Source organism: Ahaetulla prasina, chromosome 2 (assembly GCF_028640845.1).
Source record: "Ahaetulla prasina isolate Xishuangbanna chromosome 2, ASM2864084v1, whole genome shotgun sequence".
In the NCBI taxonomy this organism is placed as follows: Eukaryota; Metazoa; Chordata; class Lepidosauria; order Squamata; family Colubridae; genus Ahaetulla; species Ahaetulla prasina.
Genome location: NC_080540.1, coordinates 21,470,102 through 21,484,203, shown reverse-complemented (window position 1 = coordinate 21,484,203; position 14,102 = coordinate 21,470,102). Strand labels below are relative to the sequence as shown.

The following is a 14,102-nucleotide window of genomic DNA, read 5'->3' as shown; positions in this document are numbered from 1 at the left end:
TGTCAGTTAATAGTTGGGTAACCTTTAGCGTGAATTACGGCCTTACAATGTCTTCCCATGGAGTGAACCAAGTCTTTTAGTTCTGCAGCTGTTATAATGTGAAACTAAGATTGAATGATTGCTTCTATTAACTGGGTTTTAATTGCTGGGTCGCTTCTGATTAACAAGTTTCTTTAGTCGGCTCCATAGATTTTCAGTTGGGTTAAGGTCTTGGCGACTCCCAGGCCATTCCAGCAGTGGAATATGATTATCATGAAACTCCCCCCAAAAGTGATGTTATTAGCCATCAAACCTCAAAAATACACTTTTCCCAAAAGGTCCCACAATTTTGGCCACTACTGTAGGTAGGATCTCCTGCTTGAGCGGGGGACTAGACTAGAAGACCTCCAAGGTCCCTTCCAGCTCTATACTGATTCTGGTTCTCTCTGAGATGCGGCTGTGGGTGCCCAGTCGTGCCAAGTCCACTACATGGGACTCCTGCGCGGTGACTGTCTTCCTTTCGCCTGTTTGCAAAGAGCCTCGATAGCCCAGGTCACTTTCCTTCAAGCACTTGAACGAAAAAGAGACTGACCAAAGGAACCGCTTCACGGTCAGATGGATAATGTCCAGCGCCCCTCGCAAGTTTTAACGCAACACTGAAGGATTAGGTGGGCAGCTTTGTAAAGCAGCACCCGGGCCCTATGACCTTCATTATTATTGGTCAGCAATTTGTAATGGAGGCGAGAAGGTATGATGCTTCGTAATGTCTCCTCGAAGCAAGCTGGTGTTGTTAGGGCTACACAGGATCTGAGCAGCAAAAATCCAGACGGCTTCTATATGGCCGCAAAGGGGAAATTACAGTGGCACTGAGCAGTTTTGGACTCCAGATCTGGTAACCTTAAGAATATCCTAGAACGAATGAAATTTGAGTGGAATAATTTGCAAAAGTTATATTGAAGCTTATTAATGACACTCCTATTACCATTATTATTTACATAATAATAATGGTAATGGTAATAAAAATTAAAACCTGTATGCAGCCCAATGCTAAAAAATATGACTCTGATTGTGTCCTACCATTCAAAGCAATAGAAAATTTATGTATTGAGAGACTTTCAAATACATTGAGATGAATGAACTTTAGATGGTTGTCTCATCATAGTAAGCAGTGACATATCTGATTGCACTTTAATCAGGGGTTGAGCAATGCCCAAAGTTTTCTGCATCGAAGTCTGCAGTTCAGACTGCCATATAGGAAGGAGCCAAAACCCAGAATAAGTTTGGTTTTGTCACAATGAAATACAGATAATATGATTATTCTCCTATCCTATGAATAGCTTCTGCCTTTTACAATCAACCAAGTGCTAGTTTGTGTTTCTTGACTGGCTTGTTCCTTTACTGCTGCACTTGGTAGAACAACCATGAAGGCCCTGGAAAAGATATTCAAATGCCGTGATGTGTCTATACCTACAAAAATCAGGATCATGCAAACTGAGAGTCTACGAAGCAAAAGTTAGACTTTGGAGAAGGATAGGAAGAATATTGATGCTTTTGAACTTTGATGGTGGTGAAGATTTAAGAATACCATGAACAGCCAAAAAAACCAAACCAATGGATCATGAAACAAATTATGCCAGGGTTCTTACTTGAGGCCCAAATAATTGTTTAGACTTAGACTTTTGGACACATGATGCGAAGATGTAGCTCTCTGGAAAAGGCTCAAATGCTGGGAAAGGTGGAAGAAAAAAGGAAAAAAGGACAATCAACAGCAGGAGGATAGATTCAGTTACAGTGGTAATAAGTGCAAAAATGAAAAATGAGTTGAAAAACGAGTTAGGAATAAATTGCCATGTTATATGGTTGTTAAGAGTTGATATCAACGTGATGGCACACAATAAAAAATCAACCATTTAATACTTTCCCACATTTGTCTCATTAAAAATTACAACTTTATAAATAATTATTTGGCTATAACCAAGGATTTTCAGAGACACCTATGGTTCTGGGACACTAAATCATAAGACAATGGTTTATAAAGTCAAAATAACGGAGCTCACCCATAATAGGCCCATATTGTGTCTCAGTATGATGTGTGAACTGAATCGCTGTCACTTTATCATTTCTTGTTGAGCTAAAAAATATTGTATTGTTTGATTTCTCTTGATAAGACTTGATTTCATATTATCAATATCCTGCTTTAAACGCAATATCCACAATTGTTTCAAATCATGGTGGCACTTAGGTTCATATACTACTTTAAGTCTTGTTTTATTGGACAAATCACAGCAATTGCTTTACAAATATGTCATAAACAGCAGTCAGCAAATTACAATATCTCATTCATACATTCTATAAACTACATTAAAACTTAGTGCAAGTGAGCTGATGCTCTTCCCTGTTATCTGTTAATTTTGTGGATGTCTTCTGGAAAAAAAAAGGCAAAAATAAATCCAGTAAAAAAACAATCACGGATTTTTTTCCTCACATTCGCCCTTGGAAGGCATACAAATGCATACAATTAACAAGGAGGAGGAGTCATATTCTGTGTTGTATATTAAAGTTTATTGAATTACCATGTAAGAATTTTGCTCTGTAATAAAAGTCATCTGGAATCTAAGCTGATTATTTACAGACAAAACTTCTCATTTCATGATAAAAATCCCTACTTTGCTCAGAGCAGTATCTACAATAACATTATACTATGGAACAACAACAATCATAAGAATACCAGGCTGGGGTTGTCCATAAGGATTTTCAGATTAATAATCCTCCAATCAGTTAAGAGAGCAGATTTGTAGGGGTGGGTAGGAAGGAGATGAACCAGAATGCAAAAGAAAGACAGACAGAAAGAAAGAAGAGTGGGGGGGAGGAAAGGCAGATTATTGGCTCAGAATGCAAAAGGGCCAAAATAGAAGCAGTGTAACACCTTTGCAACTCTCCCCAAATTTAGAATTTGGGAGCCCTTTCCTCAGTAGCCACGGCCATTTTCTTTCTCCCAGCTGTAGCCTTCATGGTTGGAAGCCCTTCCTGCAATATACAGGTAGCCCCTGACCACAACTGAGCCCAAAATTTCTGTTGCTAAGCGAGACAGTTCTTCAGTGAATTTTTGCCCCATTTTACGACCACAGTTGTTAAGTGAATCACTGCCATTGTTAAATTAGTCACACGGTTAAGTGAATCCAGCTTCCCCATTGACTTTTGCTTGTCAGAAGGTCGCAAAAGGGGATCACGTGGGACCCCAGGACACTGCAACCGTCATAAATATGAGTCAGTTGTCAAGGGTCTGAATTTTGATCATGTGACCATGGGGATGCCACAATGATTGTAAGTGTGAAAAATGGTCATAAGTCATTTTTTCCGTGCCACTGTAATTTTGAAGGGTCCCTAAACAAAAAGTTGTTAAGTTGAGGGCTACTTGTATATACGGAAGAACCCCAAAAACTCAACAACACACCTTGCTGGATGTACTAATGTATCCTACTTGGACCTGCTGCCAAGACAGAGCAGCTGCTGTGAAAGAGGGGAGCAGCCGCAGCCTTGTTTTGTTAAAGAAATCCTATTGTGATCCAGCCTGATTATTAATCTGCTGCCATCAGCAGGTCAAGCTTTCCGTGGCATGAGAACCGAAGCGTTATCACCTACCCGGATCTGTGGTTCAGGCTGTTATTAAATACCCTTCAAAGGCCAGCCAAGAAAAAGAGGAGATGGTGAAACTTCTCCATTTCTTTTGGCTTCATGACCAACCATTCGTTGACCTCAGCAGTGAAATGCACTTACCTTCGCTACCAATTTGGAAATGTGAGCGCGTGTGCGTTTGCTCACTATGCTTGCGCCCGCCTCTTCTGCGCATTCGCAGAGCTTTCTGCGCATGCGCAAAGGGTCAAAAATGGGACATGGTGACGTCCTGGCGGGTGGGCGGAGCCTCCTGCCGCTGGCCCTACCAGTTCACACAAGCCAGATACTGTAGATCTGGCCATATTTCACCGCTGGTTCACCTGCATCTATTAGGAGAGGAAGGTGCGTGAGAAGGACGGGGGATTATTTTTATCTGAACTGGGAAGGCTCAAAATAGCCTGCACCATTTTGAGTGTTCCCAGCTCAGATTAAACTATTCCATGCCTCGTCTATGGAGGCTCTCAGTCATCTAGGTCATGGTTGTCCCAAAGGTGCTTTTTCAAGAGGCAATCGGACAGAACGGAAGAAGCTTCTTGGATGAGAAGCGAAATGTCTTCAAGGAAAACAAAGAAAGTCCAGTTGCCTCTAGAAAAAGCATCTTTGGGATATTTCATGCCTTTCTCAGACATTCCTGTTCTGTTGTGGATGATTTGATTCAGGAGACCAAAAAAACCCACAGAAATGTCCTGTGTACTGTTAAAGGCATCGAATGGATTCCCATTGATAACGGGATTTTTATACAATTCCTGTTAACATAAAAGCATACAAATGCGGTTGTAGTGTTCAATCTCTTTTTGAAAAAACAGTTGGCCGCAGAGGAAAACTTTCAAAAATAGTTAGAAGAGAGAATGGGTGACCACAGCAAAACTTGAAATGGTGGGTCATTTTCCTTGCTACCTTGTGAGAATCTCCTTTAAATCTCCCTGCCTAGAAACTAATGTTTGGTTACACGTGTGAAAACATACATCAGCTCAGACAGCGTTTCCCCCAATCCCACAGGATAAGAACAATATCAGGGCTGCATTCATTTAGGAAATTACATAGGGCAGAATGGTTAACTATCTCCCAGCGGAGTCCATAGATTCAATCCAAGTCCCTCTCTCTGGTAGCTGATTTTAAATAATGACATAAATAAAACTCTCTGCAAGTAGGCTGCTTAGACGTTTCTTACACGACATTTCGTTTCCTTTCCAAGCGGTCAACGTACTTTTGTCCCCAAATACAATAGTATGCAGTTGTTTTTTGTTGTTGTTTTTAAGTTCAGCCACATTCTTGAAAACTGGTTGAACTCAAAAGCTAGCATTAGTATATCTCACCAGAGCAATAAAAGTTACTGTAGTTGCTCCCTATAGCTACAAAAGTGAGATTATTTGCATGTGTGCCACTTCCACCTGTTTGTGCGGAATCCCACCCAAAAGATTGCAATGCTACTAGAGCAGGGGTGTCAAACTGAAGGCCCGAGGCCTGGATCTGAAGGCCCGAGGCCTGCGGAGTGCTTAGATTTGGACCGTGGGGCCTCCCTGGAAACAGCGGACTGGCCCATTCTGCCTCTGCCAACAAAAATGGAGCTCAGAAGCGCCGCATGCAGCCCTCCCGAGTTCCAATTTTGCTGGCAGAGGATTGCAGGAGGCCGTCGCAGCTGGAAACGGAGCTGGAAACCCGTTTTCTCTGGTAGACTGCTCGGGCCACCACAAGTGTCCCCAACATGAGTGATGAGCTGGCCATGCCCACCCTGGCCATGCCCTCTCCAGCCCCCCCTCCCCCCGAGGTCACACACAACCCCGACATGGCCCTCAATGAAATCAAGATTGACACCCCTGTATTAGAGGGTTTGCAGAGCTCTGAAGCCTGTGATACCGAACAGCAAAATGAAATTATTTCTGGTATTAGATCAAACTACTAATGAGCAAAGATTCAGCCTATCAGAGCATAGCTTTCTGGAACTTGGAGGGTTATTTTTTTTTTTTCTGGATTTGGGTGACTAACAGATAATGGAGAAGAAGAGACAAAGAGGAAAGGAAATGAAATTAAGAGCACTGATGTGCTCACCTCATCTCTTTACAGAAAGGACTGGGGAACAATTAGGCAATACATCAACCCATGGCTGAGATTTAATTTTAATCAGAATAAAGCTGGCCAAAATAAAAAAAAGTGGGGGGGAGGGACACGGCTGTGCTTGGTTCCCCCCCCCCCAATGCTCTTTAATAGCAGATTAAGTTACAAAAATCAGCAGCCGGTACCTGTCACGACAGGGAGATAAACATTATCATCTGCTAATGCCTGTAAATCTAGCCGCTCTCAAAGAGACAGGAGGAGAAGGGCATAGCAACAAATGGGGCCCTGGGTAGCCACAATGCATACAAATAGCAAAGCCTGCCAGGGCGAAGGAGAAAAACCAAAGGGGCAAATCACCCGCTTTTGTCATCCTTCCAAGAAGCCGCTGAAAAAAGATGGGAAAGCCTCTAATGGGGGAAGAAGGATGAAGGAAGAAGGAAATCTCAGGAGGAAGGAGTTTACTCAAGAAGTGCTAGCCCAAAGGGGCTGGGGAGGACCTCAAAACCTTGAAGCTCCTACAGGTCTCGCCTCTTCTCTGCAGAGCGATTGGCAACCCCCGTTCATTGTTGGGAAGGGAAGGCCAATGGTGGTAGTGTCGTTTGTGCTTTGAGGAAAGCAGAACGGGGCAAGGGCCGGAAGCAGCAGCTATAGGAAGGCACACCTAGGACCATCTTTAGTAGGTATGGTGAGGAAGGGAGGTCATTTCCCCCCATCTTTCAGGGATTTCCGCAATTCGGGAGCTGGATCTTCCTTCCTCTGCCTGTTCCTTTGTCCGTTGTGCTCGTCTTAGCTCGTCCCCCATTATTCCAGAGGAAGGTACATCTTGCTGGGTGTTGAGAGACTCCAAGTGCAGCAAGAAGGGCAGGGGTGAATCTCCCCATGTTAAGCCAGTAGGATACTCTCTCCAAGGAATCCAAGAACGTCCGTAGGAAGCTCAACGAGAGTTCTGGTTCCCACCTCATTCTTCACAGGGTGTGTGTGTGTGTGTGTGTGTGTGTGTGTGTGTGTGTGTGTGTGTAAAGATCCAGCACCCCTCACAGCTGCACTGTTCTCTAACTCCCTTGGCACATTCATAACATCTGGCCTCCTGGCTGAAAATGGCTCAGTTCATCTGATGGAGCCTTTCGGCTTCTGGGCACGAGTTCATTATTATCATTACTTTAAGTGTTATTTTTTTTTAAAAAAAAGAGTCTGTAAAATAAAAAAAAGTAGTTCTCTGGCACCTCCTCGCCCTTGGCGTTTTCTGACCATCTGCTGCTGCTGCTGCTGCTGCTTCTCTCCACCTCAGCATAGAGCATCGGTTGGGACGGCAGTGGGTGCTGTCTTGTTTTCTTTCGAGCTGACTGTCCCTTGGACACCTCACAAGTCTGTGACTTTGTTCTCCACTGCTGCGGCAATCTGTTGCAGGCGATATCCCAGCTGCATTTTCTGTGCGATCGGGTCTTCCTCCAAGGCTGTGATGATCTGTGGGCAGAACCAGAGCTATTAACCAAGGATGGCCTTCACCATCAGGCCTGGATATCTGAGGGAATGCCCCAAAGGAAGAAATCTCTTGCTTGTAGAGACATGTCTCATGGGACAGTTAATCTAAACCAGGGGTGTCAAACTCAAGGCCCGCAGGCTGGATCCGGCCTGTGATGTGCTTAAATCTGGCCCATGGGGCCGGCCTGGAAATAGCAAAGGACTGGCCCGCAGTGCCTCTGGTGCCCAAAATGGCCCCACATGCCCCGTTTTCAGCCTCGACAGCCCCCTGCAGCCCCCTGCAGGGGGTTGAGTGGGGGTTTGGACCCCGTTTCGGCTGGCAGGGTGCTGCAGGAGGTGCCCCCGCCCCCGGCTGCAGAGGAGAACTACAGTGCTGATCCGGCCCTTGAAGAAATCCAGTTTGACACCTCTGATCTAAAGTTTCCCAAATCTCGGAAGCTTTGACTGACCTATTCTGGGTGTTTTCCTTGCCTGATACAGGGCATCTGCTGGCATTGGGGCCTTTTTGATGGTGATTTTCTAACTATGGAATGTGCTCCTTCAGATCTGGAGAACTGGATTCTTCCCTATGCTCAAAATGGATCCCCAGATTTCCTCTCCTTACTGACCCTTTCATAAGCCAAGGAGAAGTATGAAAACAGATGTCTGAGGCATGGAGTGAGAGGAGTTTTAAGTTTATTGAATTCAGTTTGACAGAATGCAAGAAGCAGATTGCTTTATGGGACTTGCTTTCTCTTTAGTCACCAATGCTTCAAAAACTCTGGTGGAACACAATCTGAAGAATATTGTTTTGCCACTGGGGCACCCAAAGAGAGCCACAATCTTCTTTGCACTCATTTGTCACCACAATCAGAATAGGGAAGATGGGTATGTGAGGGGGTCTCTACATCTCCCCTCCCTCCACAAACGAAACAAACCAAACAAAAACCGAAGCTGGAAGGAAAATAGCCTCACCTGATCATAGTATTTGTTGATGTACTTGTAGAGTTCATGCAGAGCCACCAAGGAATTAAGTTCACCTGAGTAATTCTGTAAGCAAGAGACACCAGCTATTTTTAGTTATGGGAGCCAAAGCCTCACCAAGCCATATTTCAAAGTACAGTAGATCAAGTTCCACGCTGGGCAGGCCAGGTGGCAAATGGGTCACAGACTCCCTTACACTAAGGCAGATGAATTGCCTCCTCTTCTCCATTTCATGCCTAACTCATCATATCTTTTAGCTGGAGATGCCAAGGAACGAACAAGGGCTACATGACCAGAGTGAGGCCTGCAGCCTGTGGATGATCTGAATGAATCCTAGTTTTAGGGAGATTCTCAGTCATCCAGGTCATGGTTGTCCCAAAGGTGCTTGTACTCGGTGAAAGTGAGCATATAAACTAGAGAGATGCCTGGGGGGAATAGAAGCTTCATTCTAAAACACTTTGGTGAGGAAGCCTGTTGGGGCCTGTGTCTAAGAGAAGTCTGTCCCTTGCAGACTCTTGATTTATTCACATGGGGAGGGAACAGGGGTGAAATCCAGCAGGTTCTGACAGGTTCTGAATCTGGAGAACTGGTAGTGGAAATTTTGAGTAGTTCAGAGAACCCGCAAATACCACCTCTGACTGGTCCCGGAGTGGGTTAGGAATGGGGATTTTGCTATATCCTTCCCCCAGGAGTGGGGAGGGAATGAGGATTTTGCAGTATCCTTCCCCTGGAGTGGGGAGGGAATGGGGATTTTGCAGTATCCTTCCCCTGCCACACCCACCAAGCCACACCACGCCCACCAAGCCACGCCCACAGAACCGGTAGTAAAAAAAAAATGATTTCACCACTGGAAGGGAACCTAAAAAACAGCCTAAAAAACCTAGGCAAGTTCATAAGGAAGAGAAGTTCCTTGAGATACCTTCACCATTACCCCTATCACTATCACCACCAGTCATTCAGGCTGTTAGAAATCTCCAACCAGATGGAGAAATGGCTTGGCTACCGAAGCGGCTGCCAAGCACTCGTTTCACATGATTTTATCAGCCAATTCCATTGAGCGACCCCGAAGCTTGGTTTTGAAGAAACTGAAGTTCCTGAATGATCTTCAAAGAGAGCCCAGGCTACAAACCACTGCAGTACAGGCAGCCTTCCAGTTACAACCGTAGCGGACTTGGTTTTACCACCTTTTATGTGGCGGTTGAAAAACAAACCCTGCACCATTAAACAAATGGAAGTGGTCGTTAAGTGAACCAATGGTTCGTTACAGGTGTAGTTTTGCCAAAACCCAGAAGTAAGTGGCGGTTTGGAACAAAAATGTCATGAAATGCAGCCAAGCGACTGTGGCATCCAGCAAACAGTGGTTAATGCGGCTGTGCTGCCAAGTGCCTGAAGGGTGTGATCATGTGACCCTGGGGGAGATCGACCAGGTCATAACTCCCCTTTTCCAGGTAAGTCATCACTTTGAAGAGTCGCTAAGCAACTGGTCATAAGTCGAGGACTACCTGTAATGAAATCACAAGTGGCAAGGCACACTGATGCTGCTTCTAAGAAAGGCCCTCATAAAGGCCTTGGCTAGAAAAAAATGGAGGGATGTAGCTGGGAGGATTCTCACCCGTGACAGCTCCGCCAAGGCAGAATTCATCTCTTGATCGCTGGCTGAGATGGTTTGGCGAATATCTGCATAGTACCTGCGGAAGAGAAAGGTTCTTTCTTATTATTGTTGCATCCAGCTTGTCCTCTGCCTGTTCTCCTTCTCTGAATATATCTGGCCTCCCTTTGAATTTTCTTTCTTACCTTTCCACCATCTGTTTATAGCGTGGAATGTCGCGGGCATAGAGCAGCTTGTTAATTGGGGAATCCTGGAAAGGCCACCAGAAAAGCAAGACATTAATTTCAACGCCCAGAAAATTTTACGCATAAGGAAAACAATTAACACTCTCTCAGGGGAAATGAGGAGGAAAGGAAGCAAAAGCTGTTAACTGGAGGCACCGGCAGATTACTTCCATTTCCTCTCCTTATTCAAGCGATCACACCTGAACCTTCCTCTGAAAGATGGGTGCAGAGCTCCTTAGCACTGCTGGCGTCACTAGAATTAGCTAAGAGAGATCCATGGTAATGCAACAACCACATCTCGTATGACAAGTTACACTAATGCTCATAAAGTAGCATCTTCCCTTTAAGGAACTCCTGTGGCTTCTATACCAGGAGACAATATAACCACAAGAGAAGGTGCTATTGAATTCTTGTTTTTTATTGTTATATTTATATATTATATTATATTATATTATATTATATTATATTATATTATATTATATTATATTATATTATATTATATTATATTATATTATATTATATTATATTATATTATATTATATTATATTATATTATATTATATTATATTATATTATATTATATATTATATTATCATATCATATCATATCATATATATCGTATTAACTATAGCTCCTTTGAGATCTTACCAGAATAAAGATCAAATCATGGAACCAGCCAGCTGAGAGAAAAACAATAGAGTAGAGTGGAGTGGAGTGGAGTGGAGTGGAGTGGATAGAGTAGAGTAGAGTAGAATAGAGTAGAGTAGAATAACAGAGTTGGAAGGGATCTTGGAGGACTTCTAGTCCAACCCTCTGCTCAGGCAAAAAGCCCTACACTATTTCAAACAAATGGTTGTCCAATCTCTTCTTAAAAACCTCCAGTGTTGCAGCATTCACAACTTCTGGAGGCAAGTTGTTCAACTGATTAATTGTTCTAACTATCAGGAAATTCCTTCTTAGTGCTAGGTTGCATCTCTCCTTGATTAGTTTCTACCCATGGCTTCTTATCCTGTCCTCAGGTACTTTGGAGAATAGTTTGACTCACTCTTCTTTGTGGCAACCTCTGAGATATTGGAACACAGCTATCATGTCCCCACTAGTTCTTCTTTTCATTAAACTAGACATACCCAATTCCAGCAACCGTTCTTTATATGTTTTAGTCTCCAGTCCCCTAATCCTCTTCGTTGCTCTTCTCTGCACTCTTTCTAGAGTCTCAACATTTTTTTCACACTGTGGCGACCCAAACTGATTGCAGTAATCCAAGTGTGGCCTTACCAAGGCATTATGAATTGATATTAACACTTCATGTGATCTTGATTCTATCCCTCTGTTAATGCAGCCTAAATCCAAACACCTGGAAACCCTGTCACACACGTCTTGCACCAGAAAATAACCATTTGGGGGATATGGTTTCCAGATTCTCTTCACGTTCATTCTCAGCCGCATTTTTCCAGGCTTACCCGACCCAGTTTGTGGTCAGCAAGGGTGCAGGAGTCCATGAAGGTCTGAGCAATGACCAAGAGCACAGCGTCCACATTATCTGACGTTTGCACATCAAACACAAACTGGGGGTTCTTGATGATGTTGATCCAGAACCTTAAAGGCAGACTGCAGGAAGAAAAAAGACTCAGTTGAAAGCACTCATCAGGATTGCTAACACGCAGAAACTGACAAATGACACATTCACGACAACATCACGACACAAATGAAATCAGTTATGTAAATGTCATTCTCGACTTACAACTGGCTGCTTAGTAACTGTTTGAAGTCGCAACAGACCTAAATGGGAGGGTATTTATGACACGGATTTATAGTTCTGATGGTCGGGCCCCGCCTGCGGTCACATGACCAAACTTCAGGCACTTGGCAACCAGGCCGCAGTATCCTGTGGCCACATGACCAGGTTTTATGACAGGTTTGTTGAAAACCAGCATTTACTTCCATTTTTTGGGAGGAAAAGTGCCCAATAGAATAGAATAGAATTTTTTATTGGCCAAGTGTAATTGGACACACAAGGAATTTGTCATATGCTCTGAGTGTACATAAAAGAAAAGATACATTCATCAAGAATCATAAGGTACAACACTTAATGATAGTCATAGGGTACAAATAAGCAATCCTGAAATAGTGAATCTCCATAGAGATTCAATAATGAATCTCTATGGATATTCTCAATCATCCAGGTTATGGTTGTCCCAAAGGTGCTTTTTCAAGAGGCAACTGGACCTTCTGGTTTTACTTTGAAGACGTTTCGCTTCTCATCCAAGAAGCTCCTTCAGCTCTGACTGGATTCTGGAATCCTTCCATTCCCCACCATCCAGTCAGAGCTGAAGAAGCTTCTTGGATGAGAAGCGAAACGTCTTCAAAGTAAAACCAGAAGGTCCGGTTGCCTCTTGAAAAAAACAAAAAACAAAAAAACACCTTTGGGTGCCCAATAGTGAACTATGGGTTTGCTTAACAACTGCTGTGTTCGCTTAACAACCACAGAGGCCTTTTTACAGCTGCATAGTTTGCTTAACAACTGTTGCAAAAAACATAAAATCTGGTCCGTCATGCGGCTGACCCATTTTACAATGCTCATATTTACTGTAACTTGTGTAGCGTCATGACATCATGATGCAATCATGCCACTTGTGCAATGATGTCATGAGGCCCAGGTCACCATATCGATGTTGTCATGGCTGTTTGGAGCCGTCTACAAATGAAATGCCCTGGGCACATATGTCAACCAGTGAATTAAGCATCAGTTACACTATTACTGTACGTCAGGGGTGAAATCTAAAAATTTTCCCTACCGGTTCTGTGGGCGTGGCTTAATTGGTGGGTGTGGCTTGGTGGTCAGATGACTGGGTGGGCGTGGTCAATAACAATAAATAATAAAAATAATAAACAAAGTATACAAAACTATAAGAGGTACCAAAAACCAACTTTCACACTTTACACACACACACAACACAACTGACTCACACACAGTGTAAAAGCAGCTGCACTTCACCCAGAATGGCCCCTGCAACAAGCAGGAACCTCACATTTTCACACTTTACACACACACACCACAACTGACTCACACACACACAAAATGCCACATACAGCTTTGTGAGATTTTGTGTGTTTGTGTCGTTAGAGTGAAACACTACAGAAACACACCAAATTTCAGAAAGCTGCACAAATATTTTATTTTATTATTTTTATTTATTTTTTTAGATCAGGGGGTCTCCAACTTTAGTAGCTTTAGGTTTGTGGACTTCAAATCCCAGAGTTCCTCATTCAGCAAAGCAGGAAGTCAAAGCAGGCTGTAATCAGTAGCTGAAGTAAGCATTGCGTTGCCAGCCTGAAAGGAGCAGTAATTATAGGTAAGTGAGGAGGGGGCATTGGGTGGGTATGGGTGGGGGCTCTTGTAAGTGGGGGCTGTTAAAAAGTGATTTTAAAAGCCTGCTAGGATCAGGAAACTCCTCTGGGATCGCCAGAGGAAAAAAAGTTTTAAAGTCAGCTCCTCTGACGATCTCAGCTGAAGTTCCCTCATAGCAGCCCAGAACCTCTTAAAATAATTGTTTTAACATGTAGAAAACATGTTTTTTTTAAGGTTCTGGTGATGAGGAACTCAGCTGGGATGGCCAGAGGAGCCTTTTAAAGCCCTCCCACTTTTCCTTTTTTCCCCCTTCGGCTGAAGAGGTTTTTTAAAAAAAAAACTTTTAAAGTGTTCTGATGATCTCTGCTCAGCCCCGCGATCATCAGAGGGTTTTTTTTTTTGCTTTTAAAGGCATGTTTCGGCTGAAGAAAAACTTTTAAAAGTAAAAAAAAAACCTCTGCTGATGGTGCGGCTCAGCAGAGGCAGGGGGGATTTTTGCTACCAATCCTCCGAACCAGCAGCTGCCATTGCTGCCTAATCGGGAGAGCCGGTGCGAACCGGGAGCATTTCACCCCTGCTGTACGTGCAAAACATGCCAGTATCATGATGTGAAGTATTTCTGTAGTGCAATTTATAGGCTACTTAACTAAGCCTATAAAACAGGAGACAGCCTGGTTTACCCTCGTTTCCTCCAGCTGCAGTGCCTACAAAATTTCTAATTATTTTGTCTTACAGATAAAGTCCCTCCCACTGGTGCCATATTCACT

At 43.5% G+C, this 14,102-nt stretch overlaps 1 protein-coding gene across 1 annotated transcript in view; it reads right to left on the bottom strand.

Moving 5' to 3' along the window:
* Positions 1-4,902: 4,902 nt before the first annotated feature.
* Positions 4,903-14,102, bottom strand: part of PLXNB1 (plexin B1) — a 175,224-nt gene continuing 166,024 nt past the window's right edge. Inside the window, exons 33-37 of the mRNA XM_058165649.1 lie at positions 11,447-11,594; positions 9,949-10,013; positions 9,767-9,842; positions 8,146-8,220; positions 4,903-7,173 (exon numbers count right to left, since the gene is read on the bottom strand). Of these exons, the coding sequence (XP_058021632.1) occupies positions 7,069-7,173; positions 8,146-8,220; positions 9,767-9,842; positions 9,949-10,013; positions 11,447-11,594 (469 nt within the window). The 3' untranslated portion in view covers positions 4,903-7,068. The remainder of the gene's footprint in view (positions 7,174-8,145; positions 8,221-9,766; positions 9,843-9,948; positions 10,014-11,446; positions 11,595-14,102) is intronic.